Source organism: Chiloscyllium plagiosum, unplaced genomic scaffold (assembly GCF_037043375.1).
Source record: "Chiloscyllium plagiosum isolate Xiang-an unplaced genomic scaffold, Cpla_swu_hap1 HiC_scaffold_21, whole genome shotgun sequence".
Taxonomy (NCBI): domain Eukaryota; kingdom Metazoa; phylum Chordata; class Chondrichthyes; order Orectolobiformes; family Hemiscylliidae; genus Chiloscyllium; species Chiloscyllium plagiosum.
The window spans coordinates 21,064,300-21,080,260 of NW_028270159.1; the positions used below are offsets into that span (position 1 = coordinate 21,064,300).

At 44.5% G+C, this 15,961-nt stretch overlaps 1 protein-coding gene across 7 annotated transcripts in view; it reads left to right on the forward strand.

Moving 5' to 3' along the window:
- garnl3 (GTPase activating Rap/RanGAP domain like 3) overlaps positions 1 to 15,961 on the forward strand; it is a 451,733-nt gene that overhangs the window by 373,071 nt on the left and 62,701 nt on the right. For all 7 annotated transcript variants that reach the window (XM_043720251.2, XM_043720250.2, XM_087998395.1 and 4 more), the window contains 4 exons: positions 3,050 to 3,166; positions 5,715 to 5,884; positions 9,210 to 9,368; positions 15,564 to 15,630. In XM_043720251.2, the coding sequence (XP_043576186.2) occupies positions 3,050 to 3,166; positions 5,715 to 5,884; positions 9,210 to 9,368; positions 15,564 to 15,630 (513 nt within the window). The remainder of the gene's footprint in view (positions 1 to 3,049; positions 3,167 to 5,714; positions 5,885 to 9,209; positions 9,369 to 15,563; positions 15,631 to 15,961) is intronic.

Genomic DNA, 15,961 nt, shown 5'->3' on the forward strand with positions numbered 1-15,961 from the left:
CACTTTGATGCCATCAGAGTAGGAGCAGGCCATTCACTCCCTCAAGTCTGTCCTACTATCCACCCTTGGAGCAGGTTCACAGTTCCTTGAAAGTAGAGTCGCAGGTAGATAAAATAGTGAAGAAGGTGTTTGATATGCTTTCCTTTATTGGCCAGAGCATTGAGTATAAGAGTTGGAAGGTCATGTTGTAGCTGTACAGGACATTGATTAGGCCACCTTTGGAATATTGCGTGTAATCCTGGTCTCCCTGCAATAGGTAGGAGCCATAAAACGAGAAAGAGTTCAGAAGAGATTTACAAGGATGTTGCCATGGTTGGAGGATTTGAGCTTTAGGGAGAGATGGAACAGGCTGGGACTGTTTTCCCTGGAGCATCGGAGGCTGATGGATGACCTTATAGAGGTTTATAAAATCATGAGGGGCATGGATAAGATAAATAGACTAGGTCTTTTCCCTGGGGTGGGGGAGTCCAGAACTAGAGAGCATAGGTTTAGGGTGAGAGGGGGAAAGATATAAAAGAGACCTAAGGGGCAACTTTTTCATGCAGAGGATGGTGCGTGTATGAAATGAGCTGCCAGAGGAAGTGGTGGAGGCTGGTACAATTACAACATTTAAAAGGCATCTGGATGGGTATATGAATAGGAAGGGTTTAGAAGGGTATGGGCCAAGTGCTGGCAAATGGGACTAGATTCGGTTAGGATATCTGGTTAGCATGGACAAGTTGGACCGAAGGGTCTGTTTCCATGCTGTACATCTCTATGACTCTATGACTATTCCTATGACTAGGTTCATGACTGATCTGCCCCAAGCCTTAACTCCTCTTTTGTTCCAGCCCCTCATAGCTGTCGGCTCCCTGATGTTACAAAAATCTATCCGTCTCCCATTTAAATACTTACAGCAATCTAATCTCCACAACTTTCTGAGGTAGAGAATTCCAGATATTTATTACCCTATGAGGGAAGAAATTCCTTTGCTTCTCAGTTTCTCACCAATGTCTCTATATTTCTGTAACTGTGTCCCCTAACTCAGGATTACCCCACCAGTGTAGACACCTTCTCAACATCTACCCCATCAAGTCCCCTCAGAATCTTGTACATTACCCCTCATTCTTCTAAGCTGAAATGAATAAAGCCTAAATAAAAACTGAAAGAAATGCAGATACTGTAAATCAAAAACTAAAACAGAAGTTGCTGGAAAAGCTCAGCAGGTCTGACAACATCTCTGAGGAGAAATCAGCATTAATGTTTCAGTCCAGTGTTGGACCATAGGGTCTGTTTCTGTGCTGTACACCTCTATACTCCATGACTCTATAACTTGAGGAAGGGTCACCAGACCCGAAACATTAACTTTGAATCCTCTTTGAATAAAGGCCTAACCTGTTTAGCCATTGTTAATAATGTTGCCCCTTTCCATCCCATGGATCACTTGGTGCATCTCTTTAGAATTGCCTCAAATGCCAGTATACTCTTCCTTAAGAATGGTCACCAAAACTGCACCCTGTACTCCCAATCTCACCAAGATCTTGTATATTTGTAATGAGAGTTTCCTGTCTTTTACTCCAATGTCCTGAGAAATAAAGACCAAAATTCCATTTGCTGCTGTACTGTACCTCTCACCCTTCTCAACGTATCTGTAGCTTTCAAAACCGCTGACTGTCGTATCCTCCTGCTGGAAGGTACTGTCCTTGTTTCTTTCCATCCTTACCAACCACGATATAAGGGTTGAAGGACAGAAGGAAGAGGCCACATTGTTTGTCTCGATATTCTCGAATCACCCAGTTCAGGGATGTTATTACACATTTCTGGAACAGCTGAGACTTGATCCCAGACACACAGAGTCACGCCAGCTGTGTGCTGTTTGCGTCCATCGTTTCATGCTGAGCTGGAGTACCGGTGTAAAGCCAAAAACAGGTTGCAGAATCACAGAGTCTCTACAGTACAGATAGAGGCCATTTGGCCCATCAAATTTACACTGACCCTCCAAAAAGCACTTTACCCAGATCCCCCCCGTCCCCACATTTACTCTGGCTAATCCACCTAACCTGCGCATCCCCAGACACTATCGGACAATTTACCATGGCCAGTCTATTGGGACTGCGAAAGGAAACTGGAGTACCTAGAGGAGTCCCACGTAGACACTGGGAGAATGTGCAAACTGCACACTGACAGTCACCTGGAGGCTGGAAGCGAATCGGGGTCCCTGACGCTGTGAGGCAGCAGTGCTAACTATGGAGCCACCTGAAGGTAGCCTGGGTGTGTGAAAATCTCAGCAGTGCCATAAATTCATGAACAGGACCAATGGGTCCACTTGCTGTGTCATGCAATTTTATTGAAACAGTCCACCATTTAATGGGGAACCGTATTTGTGAGGAAGTTCTTGCTAAAAACACAATCCATTTTGATTGATAATGTGTGATGGCGTGTAGCAATATGTGTCACCTCATTGGCCTTTTTCCAAATCTAGGCTTACTTTGTCCTGGAGGTCTTCAGGATCTGCTGCCAATTGATGCCTGAAAGTTAACATTTTAGATCCACATCCTGCTGCAACTTGTATTAACCAAATGCCAAGCGAGTGACTCACCCTGGAGGGAGTGTGGCATTGCCTGCTGGCTTCCAGAATGGCTGCAGATGGCTGGCCCCATGACTGAAGCCCTCCCTGGTTTATCAAGGGTCCCAGCATTGGAAAGTCGGGAGTGGGTGGCAGCATTATGCTGGGAAGGTCTCCCTGCCTCCGACCTTGTGACCCCCAGTGTCACTATGGCCCAGGATCCAGCCAAAGTCCATGACCTCAAATAGGTCCCGCATCCTCCAACTGCCTGCTGCCAGCCACTGAAACCACTGTCCTTTAATTGGTCGGCATCTCCCAATGGGAGAGACTTCCCAGGTCCATGGCCCACCCAGTACCTGAGTGGACCAGCAACCTGCAGCCCGACTTGTGGTTTCTCATTCCCTCACTGTGCCACACTGGGCTTTGCAGTGAAGTTTGCAAAATCTGCCTTTACTGCTTTGTCTGCCCTTGAAGCTGAGTTCAATGTGTTGCTTCTCCCCACAGGGAAAGATGCACGTCTGTTTGTCTTTAGACTGAGCGCGATCAAGAAAGTTCTGGAGGAGAAGCAACTGGTGAAGAGCAAATCCGATTGCAAGGACAACAAGCTTGAGAAAACAAAGGGTAATTCTCATTAATATTTGGTTTTATTTGCAGTAGGTTTCTCACATGGAGGCTTAGTGACATTTTCTAACACTGCTTTTTCTACCAACAAATGTACCTCAGACCAAGAGTAGAGATTCCGCTGCACATTTCATTTCTCATGGGATGTGAGTGCCACAGGCAAACATAGGATTTATTGCCTTTCCGTAATTGCTGATGACAAACTGGTGTTGCCTTGTTGAACTATTGCAGCAAATTTGATGAATTACACCTAAAGAGTTGTTTGGGAAGGGAGTTTCAGGATATCATTAGTATGACTCTAAAAGGCACACTGACAGATTGAATCTCTTAAATGTACACTAACATAACGTGCCTCTTAAAAGTATAAATGTCAGAAGGGCTTATGCCCGAAACGTCGATTCTCCTGTTCCCTGGATGCTGCCTGACCTGCTGCGCCTTTCCAGCAACACATTTCCAGCTCTAAATGTCATCATAGTCCTACCAGACCTTAGGGATGCTCTCAGAGAGAGAGATGGTAGTGGTTTAACCTGAGAGTCATCCTGTCTCAGGGGAGGAGAGAGGTTGAGGAGGAGTGTCCTTCATGGTAACCCTAGCCAGAGGGAGAGTTAAACCCATACTGTTGGTGTCATTCTGCATCACAAACGTGCCATCCAGCCAACTGAGCTAACTGATCTTTATCTTAAAGGTGCACTGACATTCTGTGCTTCTTAAAGGTAAACTGACATACAAACTGTGAGATATAACACTGTAGTAGGTGATGGTGTTCCCCTTCTCCTGGCTAGTACAGCTTGCAGGTACTTTGGGTAAATGATAGGCACTGCTGCCACTGTCTGCCCAGTGTTGGAGAGAGCTTTTTTATTCATCTGTGGGATATGAGCGTCACTGGCTGGCCAACGCTTATTGCTCGTCCCAAGTTGCCCTTGAGAAGGTGGTAGTGAGCTGCCTTCCTGAACCGCTGCAATCCACCTGCTGTGAGTTCACCCACAATGCCCTTAGGGAGGGAATTCCAGGATTTTGACCCAGTGACAGTGAAGGATGGTGATGTATTTCCAAGTCAGGGTGGTGAGTGGCTTGGAGAGAAATTTGAAGGTGGCAGTGTTCCCATGTATCTCCTGCCTTTGTCCTTCTAGATGGAAGTGGTCTTGGGTTTGGAAGGTGCTGTCTGAGGATCTTTGGTGAATTTCTCCAGTGCATTTTGTAGATAGTACACACTGCTGCTATTGAGCATCGGTGGTGGAGAGAGTGGATGCATGTGGATTTGATGGCCAATCAAGCATGCTGCTTTGTCCTGGATGGTATCAAGCTTCTTGAGTGTTGTTGGAGCTGCATCAATCCAGGCAAATGGGGAGTATTCCATCACACTCCTGACTTGTGCCTTGGAGATGATGGACAGGCTTTGGGGTTCAGGAGGTGAGTTACCCGCCACAGTATTCCTAGCCTCTGACCTGCTCTTGTAGCCACTGCGTTTATGTAACAAGTCCATTGAGTTCCCGGTCAATAGTAATCTCCAGGGTGTCGATAGTGGGCCATTCAGTGGTGGTAACACCATTGCATGACAAGGGGCAGTGGTTACATTGCCTCTTATTGGTGATGATCATAGCCTGGCATTTGTGTGGCATAATTGTTACTTGCTACTTTAAACAAGAATAATTGTTTGGTGAAACTGTTTTACTCCAGTATGTCATAGTGTATGTGGAAAGATCATTAGGAACCTTTGCTCCTTTACAGAGCAAAACAAGAAGATATCCTTTGAGTTCAAGCTTGCTAACCAGCTCTGAGCTTGTGGAAGCTGCACTGTTTGAAATATTAAAAAATAATCATTTCACATGGGACTTACTCAACAAATGCAGAATTCAAATCACATTTGACGTAACCGACCTCTTAAGATGCATTTGCAATATATAGTGGAAGAAGGGCAATTAGGGATGGACAATAAATACTGGCCTAGTTAACGGTATGAACTGCTGAAGAAAAGATCTGCAGAACACCATTTTATTAGCAGCATCAAACATTTATTTGTACTTTTAAACAGGAGTCAGAAGGTGCTTCTGAACCTGGTTCGGCATCTACCCAAGAGTCCAACAATCATTTCACAGTTTCTATCAGGTCAAAGGTTTTAAAAGGTCAAAGGTTATGGAATTGGCATTCTGTCCCAAACATTAATTGGAAATGAACTTCACTGTTTTTAGTTTAGTTGCTATTTTCTTGTAGAATTTACTGTTGTTGGCCCCTGGGAATGTACAAATAGTTCCAGGTTGTCCTTTGGATTGTACCAATACATTGATTGGGGGGGGGTCTCCAGGAGTGTGCCAATATGGGAGGACTTTTTTTTCCCATGTTGAAAACCCTTGGAACCACTCGAAGAATCACAAAAGATTGGACTTTCAAATTTTCATCATTTGAAACGTCCAAAGGGTGGATTGTTTGAAAGCCAGTGTAATTGGCAGGGACCTTGTGGAACAAAGTGCCTTCAGTGTGTGTGATGCTAAAGTATCCTGTGTTGCAGCTGACCACCAGTCTTCAGTTCTCTATTGTTCTTCCTCAAAAGGCTGCCATTTGTACGCCATTAACACCCACCACGGCACGGAACTGCGGGTCGTCGTCGCCATTCGCAACAAGCTGCTCCTCATTACGAAGAAAAACCTCAGCAGGTCCAACAGCTTCCCCAGCCCCCAGACACCTGCAGAGTCACCCGTGGAGGAATTCCAGTACATTAGGGTAAGATTGGGGTCATTGGCTCACCGTCGGGTTACGCCAGCTAGGCTCTTGGAGCTTTGCTTGACTTTCTGTATCATGGATGGCCAGAGTGGGCCCTTCATGAACACAGTGCTGCATCTCCCTGAGGACTGAAGTTGATAGAACCCTGTTCAGGTAGCCCACATCTACATTCCTTTGATTAGAAGGAGCTCTAATTGAGAGAATCTGATGATTAAGGGGTTTTTAACAGGCCCCAATGTTGACGAAGAGCTGGCATCTTATCATGAATCAGGGACAATCTTGCATTTTGCTCATGACGCTCCTGATAGATATACAAAGGAACGAACCCACGAGACTGATAGAAATGTCTGCATAAGTACACCTTGTGGAAATTCAATGGAGGTACACCTTGCCCATGCACAGAGTTGAGGAGATCTACAGCAGAGCAAAAGGTCCTTCAGCCCATCACATCCATGCCAGCCATAACCACCTAATAATTGGAATCCCATTTTTCCAGCATTCCATCTAACTCCAAGCCCATTGTTTTATTAGTGATTGAATTGAAGCGATTTTTGAAAATGGTGAAGAGATACACCTGTGCTCTCACCTCGGGCTGGGGGGAGAAGGCAGGTTGGGGTGCTGGTGATGGTGGGGGTAGGGGTGATGGTGGGGGTAGGGGTGATGGTGGGGGTAAAGGTGATGGTGGGGGTGGGGGTGTCGGTGATGGTGGGAGTGGGGGTGCCTGAGATGGTGGGAGAGGGGGTGATGGTGATGGTGGGAGAGGGGGTGATGGTGATGGTGGGGGTGCCGGTGATGGTGGGGTGGGGTAGGGTGCCGGTGATGGTGGGAGAGGGGGGTGATGGTGGGGGTGGGAAGTGGGGGTGCTGGTGAGGGTGAGGGTGCGGGTGATGGTGATGGTGGGAGAGGAAGTGATGGTAATGGTGGGGGTGGGGGTGGGGGTGATGGTGATAGTGGGGATGATGGTGGGGGGTGGGGGTATCGGTGATGGTGGGAGAGGAGGTGATGGTGATGGTGGGGGGGTGGGGTTGCTGGTGGGTGTGGGGGTGGGGATGATGGTGATGGTGGGAGAAGGTGTGGTGTTGGTGATGGTGAGGGTGGGGATGGAGATGGGGGTGATGGTGAGGATGGGGGTGATGGTGATGGTGATGGTGGGGACACTCACTGAGATCATGTCGGGTCCACCCCTTAAATGGTGGCTGATTAAGGTTGGGGTAAGTGGGCTATCAAAGTTCGAGAATCTATCAGAGAGCTTCCAGCGTTTGAGTAGTGTTCAACTGGTGTGAAGGGGGAGTAACTGAGAGGGTGTTTCAATGGGAAGTTGCTGTCCTCCCAACCTTCTAAAATAAAAATCAAATAGAAAGTACAGAAAATGCAGCCAGGGCATTACTGTGGTGCATTGGTGGATGACTGGGGTTGGGGGCATTAGGAGAATTATCTGCTATTGCCTGCACTCCCCACCCAGGTAAGCAAAAGAGGATCTACAGTCCTTGCTGGAACACTGGCGATCAGACCTGCTCCTGGGTTGCTTGCCTCAATGGCAACTGAACATCACGACAGGAAACTGAAAGCCGACTGGAAAATACCAACAGGCCTCCAGTTGCAAGTGTGAGTAAGGCCCCAGGGAGTTTAAGGGTGTACCCAGCGTGTGGGGCCACACAGCCCTGTGGGTTCATGACCCAGCTCCTCCAATGGCAGGCACCAGCATCTTCAGGTTCCCATCTGGCTCCTCCACAAATCCAACCCAGAATCCTTCTCCCCATGTTCTTTCAAGGAAGGCCGATTTTTCCCTGAGGGCTCGTCTTCTTTTCCTCTTGAACGTGATCGTCCTGAAGGATAAAATAACAATAGCTCACTTACCAAAGAGAATGATGGCTGTGCCTTTTGGTTTTAAGGGGAAATAAATTAATTCACTTGCAACTGATTGATTTTGACTTCTCCTATAAACCTAAAGGAGCATCTGCTGGACTGAGTTAACAGCAGTCTCAGTACAAGGCACACTCCAGGACTAAGTGACAGGATCATGTTGTATCACTGAAGGAGTGCTGCATTATTGGAGTTGCCTTCTTTTGTGTAGAACCTTAAACCAGGGCCACATGTGGTTGTTCAAGTGGAAGTAACAGATGCCAACCTGTTGTTTGAATCAAACCCCGAATCAATGCTGTCAGAAGCAAGAATTAAACTTTAGTCTCAATGCTGCTAGTGGAATTTGGTGCAAATTGGCTGCAACATATGATTAAAGTGCTCACACAGTAATCCATCGAACATGTATTAGCTGCAGCTTTTCTTACTTTACAACAACGATGACATATACTGAGTACGTCATCGGCTAGAAAGAATTTGAGGCTCCAATGGTTGTGTGAAGAGTGCTATTAAATGCAAATCTTCATTTTATTGGCTGTGAAAAGAAAGATGTGCATTTATATTGCACCTTGCATGACTATAGGAATCCGGAAGCTTTTATAGTCAATGAAACACTTCTGAAGAGTGTTCCTTGTCGTAATGTAGGAAATGTGACAGCCAATTTGTGAATAGCAAGTATCTAAACAGCAATGTGGTACTGACCAGATGATACATGTTCTTACACTACTGGCTGATGGATACGTACTGGACAGGACTCCAGTGATAACATCCCTGTGCTTTGAGTAGTGCTTTTTTTAAATAGAATCCCTACAGTGTGGAAACAGGCCCTTTGACCCAACAAGTCCACACCAACTCTCTGAAGAGTAACCCACCCATAACTATTGCCCTATATTTACCCCTGACTAATCACCTAACCTAGGTATCCCTGAACACTATGGGCAATTTAGCATGGCCAATTCACCTAACCTGCACGTCTTTGGATTGGGGGAGGAAACCAGAGCACCTGGAGGAAACCCACGCAGACACTGGGAGAATGTGCAAACTCCACACAGACAGTCACCTGAGGTTGGGATTGAATCCAGGTCCCTGGCACTGTGAGGCTGCTGTGCTAACCACTGAGCCTCCTTTGTAGCCTCTTTCATATCCATCTGAGAGAGCAGATGGGGTCTCAGTTTAATGGCTTATTAAAATGCATGACATGAAGGCTATGAAAATACAGCACTTTAGCAAGAGTCTTGGGTTCATGACCTTCTGACTCAGAGTCAAAAAGCACTTTTAAGCCTATTGAAAAATCATAGGCTAGGATAGCTTAGAAGGTCATTCAGCCACTGAGTCTGTGTTGGCTCCTTTGAAGAGCCCTGCTTTTTCCCCACATCACTGCGATTTCTTTCTGTGGTCATGGAGTTCTTCCTTTCCTTCCTGCTTCCCATGAGGTAACCACCTTGCCGTCTTGGTCTGTTCACAGGAAATATGCTTGTCGGACCCACCCATCGTAATGACCCTGGTGGATGGACCCACTGGAGAAAATGACAACCTCATCTGTGTTGCATACCGCCACCAGTTTGACTTAGTGAACGAGAGCACGGGGGAGTCTTACAGGCTGCACCATGTTGATGCGAGCAAGGTGAGCTTACAGCTTGAGGCATGCAACTGGCCAGAGGAAACCCACAACCCCATTATTTAAACTCACGTCCTCTTTATTTAACTCTACGTCCTTACCTTGACTCAGAGAATCCTCAACCTCCCTAAAACCACATGGGCTGTTGTACAAGCTTAAGGGAAGATTAGATTAGATTCCTCACAGCATGGAAACAGGCCATTTGGCCCAACCAGTCCACACTGACCCTCTGAAGAGTAATCCACCTAGACACATTTCCTGACTAATGCACCTAACACTATGGGCAATTTAGCACGGCCAATTCACGCGGCCTGCACATCTTTGTGACTGTGGGAGGAAACCCCCGCAGACACTGGGAGAATGTGCAAACTGGAGAACCTGGAGGAAACTCATGCAGACACTGGCAGAACATAAAAACTTCATACAGACAGTACCCGAGGCTGGAATTGAACCTGAGTCCCTGGCACTATGAGGCAGCAGTGCCAATGAGAACATCTCTAACAGTGCCTTTAAGTATGAAGTGAAGGGAAGGATCAGGAACCCTGTTCAAGGGCAGCCTGAAAATCTGAAGCATTACTCAGTTCCCTATGTCTGGTTGCACTTACTCATTTAATAAAGATAACATTTCCAATTCAGAAAGGCAGTACTTTTTTTATAGCTGATGAGGATGTTACTGAATTATCTTCTAAATCTAGCATGATTTTACGTAATGGAGAAATGCATTGCCTGGCTTGCAGCCAGTCCACTGCCCAGGAATCACGACAGACTATAGCTTCTGGCTGCCTTTAATTAGATCAAGGTGCAAGTTAAAGTGCATAAGAATGACAGGGATTTATTCTACAGCATGGAATTTACATATCTCCTAATAAGTAAACAGAAAATGTTTTGATTTATATTGAATTGTCAGTGTCTGGTAGCAGAAAAGGATATGTTGACATGTCACCCTTTGTTCTGATGAATAAACAACCTCAGACTATTAAATATAGGGGCGGCATGGTGGCTCAGTGGTTAGCACTGCAGCCTCATAGCACCAAGGACCAGTGTTCGATTCCAGCCTCCGGTGAACTCTGTGTGGAGTTTGCACATTCTCCCTGTGTCTGTGTGGGTTTCCTCCCATAATCCAAAGATATGCAGGTTAGGTGGATTGACCATGCTAAATTATCCATAGTGTTAGGTGCATTGGTCCGGGTGGGTTGCTCTTCGGAGGGTCAGCGTGGACTTGTTGGGCTGAAGGGCCTGTTTCCACACAGTAGGGAATCTAATCTAATCATTCTTGTTAACAACCAGAACAAACTACCGCAGATACTGGAAATAAGTACAAGAAGTCCCAGAACAAAAATTAAGGCAGCATCTGTGGAGAGACAGAAATGTTTCAGGTCAGACCTTTTAATCTCGTCCTTTTTTTGGAAAGGAATTCTCCTCTGATTTTATACCTATCATCTTTGGGATATTAATGCAGAAGGAATGGAAAATTTTATATATCCATGGCATCTCCTGGGTGTAATATACCTCAGTTAGAGGCAGGATAAAGTTCCTCTATAATGCACCTCAGCTGCCAACCTCTCAGGATTCAATGTGGTACTTGCTCCTTTTCAATTTCCATATCTTTAGACTTGTCTGAGTCACATAAAAGAGAAAAGAAGACTTACCTTTATCTAGCACTTCTCACAGCCACCAATTATGTATGGTTCCATAAAAACAAAATACTATCAATATTGGAGATCAAAAATAAAAACACAGAAAATGCTGGAGAAACTCAGCTGGTCTGGCAACATCTGTGGAGAGAGAGAGACACACACACACAGAGTTAAGGTTTCTAGTCCAATTTGACTGAAGAAGAGTCATTTAGAATTGAAACGATAATTCTCATGTTTTTCTCTCCAAAGATGCTGCCAGACTTGCTGACTTTCTCCAGCACTTTCTGTTTTTATGAAGTATCTTCATTATCTTAATATAGGAAAGTAGGCAGCTAATTTGCTCTTTCGCAAACTCCCACAAACACCAACATGATCATGATCCTATAATATGTTTTTGTGAGGTCAATAGAGGAATAAATATTGTCCAGGACATTAGTGAACAATCTACATCTCCACTTTGAAACAACATCTGGGATCTTTGGCTTTGTCTGGGAGTGGTGCTCAGTTTAACATCTCATCCTAAAGCCAGTACCTCTGGCAGTCAGGTACTCCCTCAGTATTGCACTGGAGTGTCAGCCTTGATTTTTATGCTTAAACCCTGGAGTGGGAATTGATTCCCAGACCTCCTGATTCAGGGATAAGTGTGTAACTAATCGAGCCAGGTTTGGCACACCTTAAGCCGTCTGCCATCACTGAAGGCATTAGAGAGGAAGATCAAATGAATCATTACATTGTCAAAGTGCATTCACTGTTCCCCACAATCAACAAAAGTTAAAAGCAGCTCATTGGGGTCTCCATGTTACAGTCAGTAGTCATCTGGGAGTTGCAACTTATTGTGATGACATTATACACTGTGAGATTCACTGATAATGTGTTGAGGGGCATGCTGTTTGATGAGTTACAGGATATTGTTATGCTTCAAGTCCAGTGCATTGAACACCATTTCTATCTTTATTTCTCTGTGTAGTTTTCTCACAGTGTTCATTATTGCAATGTTGCCAGCTGAGTTAATGCCTCACAGGAGGCAGAAATATTAGAAAACACCCAAAATAGATCGGACTTTGTCCGAGTGACTCATTCCAATAAGTGTGCGTTTGTCATTAAAAAGAACACCTTTCTCCCACCACCTCAAAATGCAAAGCTGCCTCTAGCCACATTAGACAATTGGCAAACCAGTGAACATCTGAGTGATTTGTGAAATTCAGAACCATCTGTGAGACAGTTAATAGCAGCAACATCACTGCATGGGGCAGGTTTTGTGGCTGCACCTTCCTCCTATTATCTTCACAGTGACAGCATTCCCATTGGAATTGCCAGCCTCAGAGCACTCGCAGAAGTTTTACTTTTAACTGTAATCACCAGATTTGTTTAGGTAAATGGAACAGAGACATGTACACTTTGAAACCTTCATTCAAGTGGTTCCACAGAGATTTGAGCAGCCGCAATTCCATTCATCAAGCAGCATTTGAAACAGCACCTGTATTCTCACTGATTCTGGCCATGTTCACCTCATCTGCTTCCTGCTGCTAATTGTGTGATTTATCATCCTTACACCTTTACCACTGCAGTAATTGCTCCCTGTGTTGTAACCATGGCACGCAGTCATGAATGCCCTACAGATGCGCCTTCAAAAGTTGTATCATATCAAATAGTGACAATTTCCTGTTCTGCACCAAACAGTGACAAAGTCATTATGAAAAGTTCTGACCCCTGTGGTGTTCCAGTTGATTCTTGTAACCACAGCAACAAAGTTTTTTTTCCCAATTGGATGCTACAAAAATCACTCGTTGCTTTTATTTGCTGTGTCTCTGAAAGTTCACACAATATAATCTTCACTTTAGTTCAATAATATTTAATTCAGTTTTCTTTTTATACCATTTGATGACTCTTATTATTGAAATCTATTTTAATCTCCATGGCAAGATGAACATTCCAAATCTATTTATTCCTGGAAATTACCCTGTTCAAAATTTCTCTTCATCTGTTATGATCAATCTGAGTTTAACACAACCTCCAGGGCAGATATTGTCAAAGCCTCAGCCATTCCGCATGTACTGTTCTTCGTTAGACCAAGCTGATTCAGTGTTTTCAGCTCTGTATGATTCGCGATAATATTTTCAGTTAGAATAATGGCTGAAATACTGGGAAAGAAAGGAAAAGGCAGGTGTCTGGAGCAGTGTTCATTGCTGGTGAACACACTGCCACTTTACCTTATTATTTTGCCATATAGCAGGGTGGAAAAGGTAGGCAGTTGATGTTGCATAACTGTAGGAAGCATACCTGCCTACACTCTGTGGTGGCTTTCTTACAACACACTCCCACATCACTCTCTCAGTCCCAAATCAACACAACCATAGATTTACTATTATTAAGGAAACCTAGCTTCTTCAAAAAGCCTGATGTGACCATATCATTGCATAGTCATTCACTCAGAGAAAAGAGTGAATAGTCAAGGTCTTGTTCCCAAGGTAAGGGAGTCCAAAACTAGAGGGCATAGATTTAAAGTGAGAGGGGAATGATTTAAAAGGGACAACTTTTTCATGTAGAGGGTGGTCCGTGTATAGAATTAGCTGCCAGAGGAAATGGTGGCGGCTGCCTCAGTTACAATGTTTAAGAGACATCTGGATGTGTATATAAATAGGAAAGGTTTAGAGGGATATGGGCCAAGTGCTGGCAAATTGGACTAGATTAGTGTAGGATATCTGGTCGGCATGAATGAGTTGGACCAAAGGGTCTGTTTCCATCCTGTGCATCTCTGACTGTATGATTGAACAAGCTGGGGCTTTTTTCTGTTATGGTTTGATAGGTGCCTTTAGACTTTTGAAAAGGTTTCATTGGGTAGCTAAGAGGAAATGTTTTAACGTCACTGTATACATAAAATAGCCCTTCCTGAAGAAGGGCTTATGCCCGAAACGTCGATTCTCCTGTTCCCTGGATGCTGCCTGACCTGCTGCGCTTTTCCAGCAACACATTTCCAGCTCTGATCTCCAGCATCTGCAGACCTCACTTTCTCCTCCTACATAAAATAGTCACCAACATATCCAATAGGGAATTCAGGAGAACATCTTTATCTGGAGAGGGGTGAGTCACAGAGGTCTACATCACAGGAAGAGGCCCATCAGCCCATCAAATCTGTGCCAGTCAAAAGCAAGACCCTAACAATTGAGAATGCACAACCAGCTACCACATGCATTAGCTCAGGCAAATAGTGGTCTTGCCTTCAAGGGAAACGGAGATAAACGCATGAGAGAAACAGGGATGGAAGAATATGCTGATAGAATTGGAAGAAGAGGAGTGGGAGGAGGAGATGGTGAAGGATTAGCATGGGTTAACTGGGGCAAAAGACCCAGTTTGTGTTGTATGTGGAATATAATAGTGTGGAATGATAGGACTCTCAGTTGAGAGCTGTACAGGGAAATGATTCCAAATCTTGTGGCCGGGAGAAATTGAACTTTCAACTGATTCTGCCCTTGCTGACAATAGCAGAAATACTGGCCCTTCCAAAATCCACCAGGGCTCCTTAGACTGCATCTTTCAAACCCACAATCATGCTCATCTAGAAGGACAAAGGCTTTCTTTCACCGTCACCGGTCAAAATCCTGCAATTACCTCCCTGCAATCTACCTCCCTGCTGTTGATAGATCCACTGCATTGTGGATCTATCTACAGCACATGGTCTGCAGCGATTCAAGAAGGCAGCTCACCCACACCCTCTTGGGATGGACAATAAATGCTAGCCCAGCCAGCGACAATCACATCCTATGAATGAATTGTAAAACAGACGAGGTGATAATTCTCTCCCCCTCTCTTTATCCATGCTCCCCTCATAACCTATGGCCACATTACTGCTGTATTCAGAAAAAGGAAGTTATATACACAAGCTGATGTACTTTCACCATTACTGCTGAGCTGGTGGTTACTGTTAAATCTGCTGCTCCTCTCGTGTTTTCCAGCTGCTTGTCTTATAGAGCACTATTGATTCAGCAACAGTGTGAGCAGCAGGATTGGAGTCTGTCAGTAATGCAGCATTAGCTGTAAGCGAGGTTAGCAGACACTACCACATATCCAGGAGTCCCTCTTTGCGATAATACTGGACATTCCCACACACTAAATATAATTGGGATTATTTCAGTGGCAAGTGGGGATCTGCTGCTCTACACAGTAAGTGATTATGTCGCATAGATTGGAAAATGTACACATTATGAAAAATAATATGACTGTGTCCCTTTTTAACTATTTTTTTCAGTATTCTGGATCACTGGGATGCACAGAGAACATTTCTGATTGATAAAGATGGGAGGTTGTAACCTTGTTTAGACCTGTGTCTGTCTCACAATGATATAGCTCTGAAATGTCAAAGAGATTAAATGTGACTGCAGAGAAGTGACACTCATGAGGTTTTATTAGTCTCCATTATCAGTGGAATTTCCAGTTAGGTTAATGACAAGAGTAGCCTTTGATAAACTGTACTGAACTTATCCTTATTAAGACTTTGTTTCAAACATTAAGACTGTCCATTCTGCTGGTTGCCACTGTGAATTACCCATACCCATTACCATTGCAGGTTAATTTTGTTACAACTATTGATGTGTATGAAGACGGTGAAGCAGGACTGTTACTCTGTTATAACTGTGAGTTTAAACCTTTCTTCTGTTTTCTTATCAATAATTTAATGACTAGAAGGATGTAGCATTATTGAGGAACAAAGCAGACACTACATACACAATGTTTCAATGTGCATATTTCATTGTCCTGCCTTTCACGTAATTAGATTAACACATTGAAACAATATTTCAATCTGTGTGGAGATGATATTACACACCACTGGAGCAGGTGGGACTTGAACCTGGGGTTTCACCACAAGACTCCTGAAACAATATTTGGTGGATGCTTTTAATCAGCCTGATCAGAAGTGTTATGACATACTTCTGGAGGACTTGGGACTTGAACCCAGACCTCCTG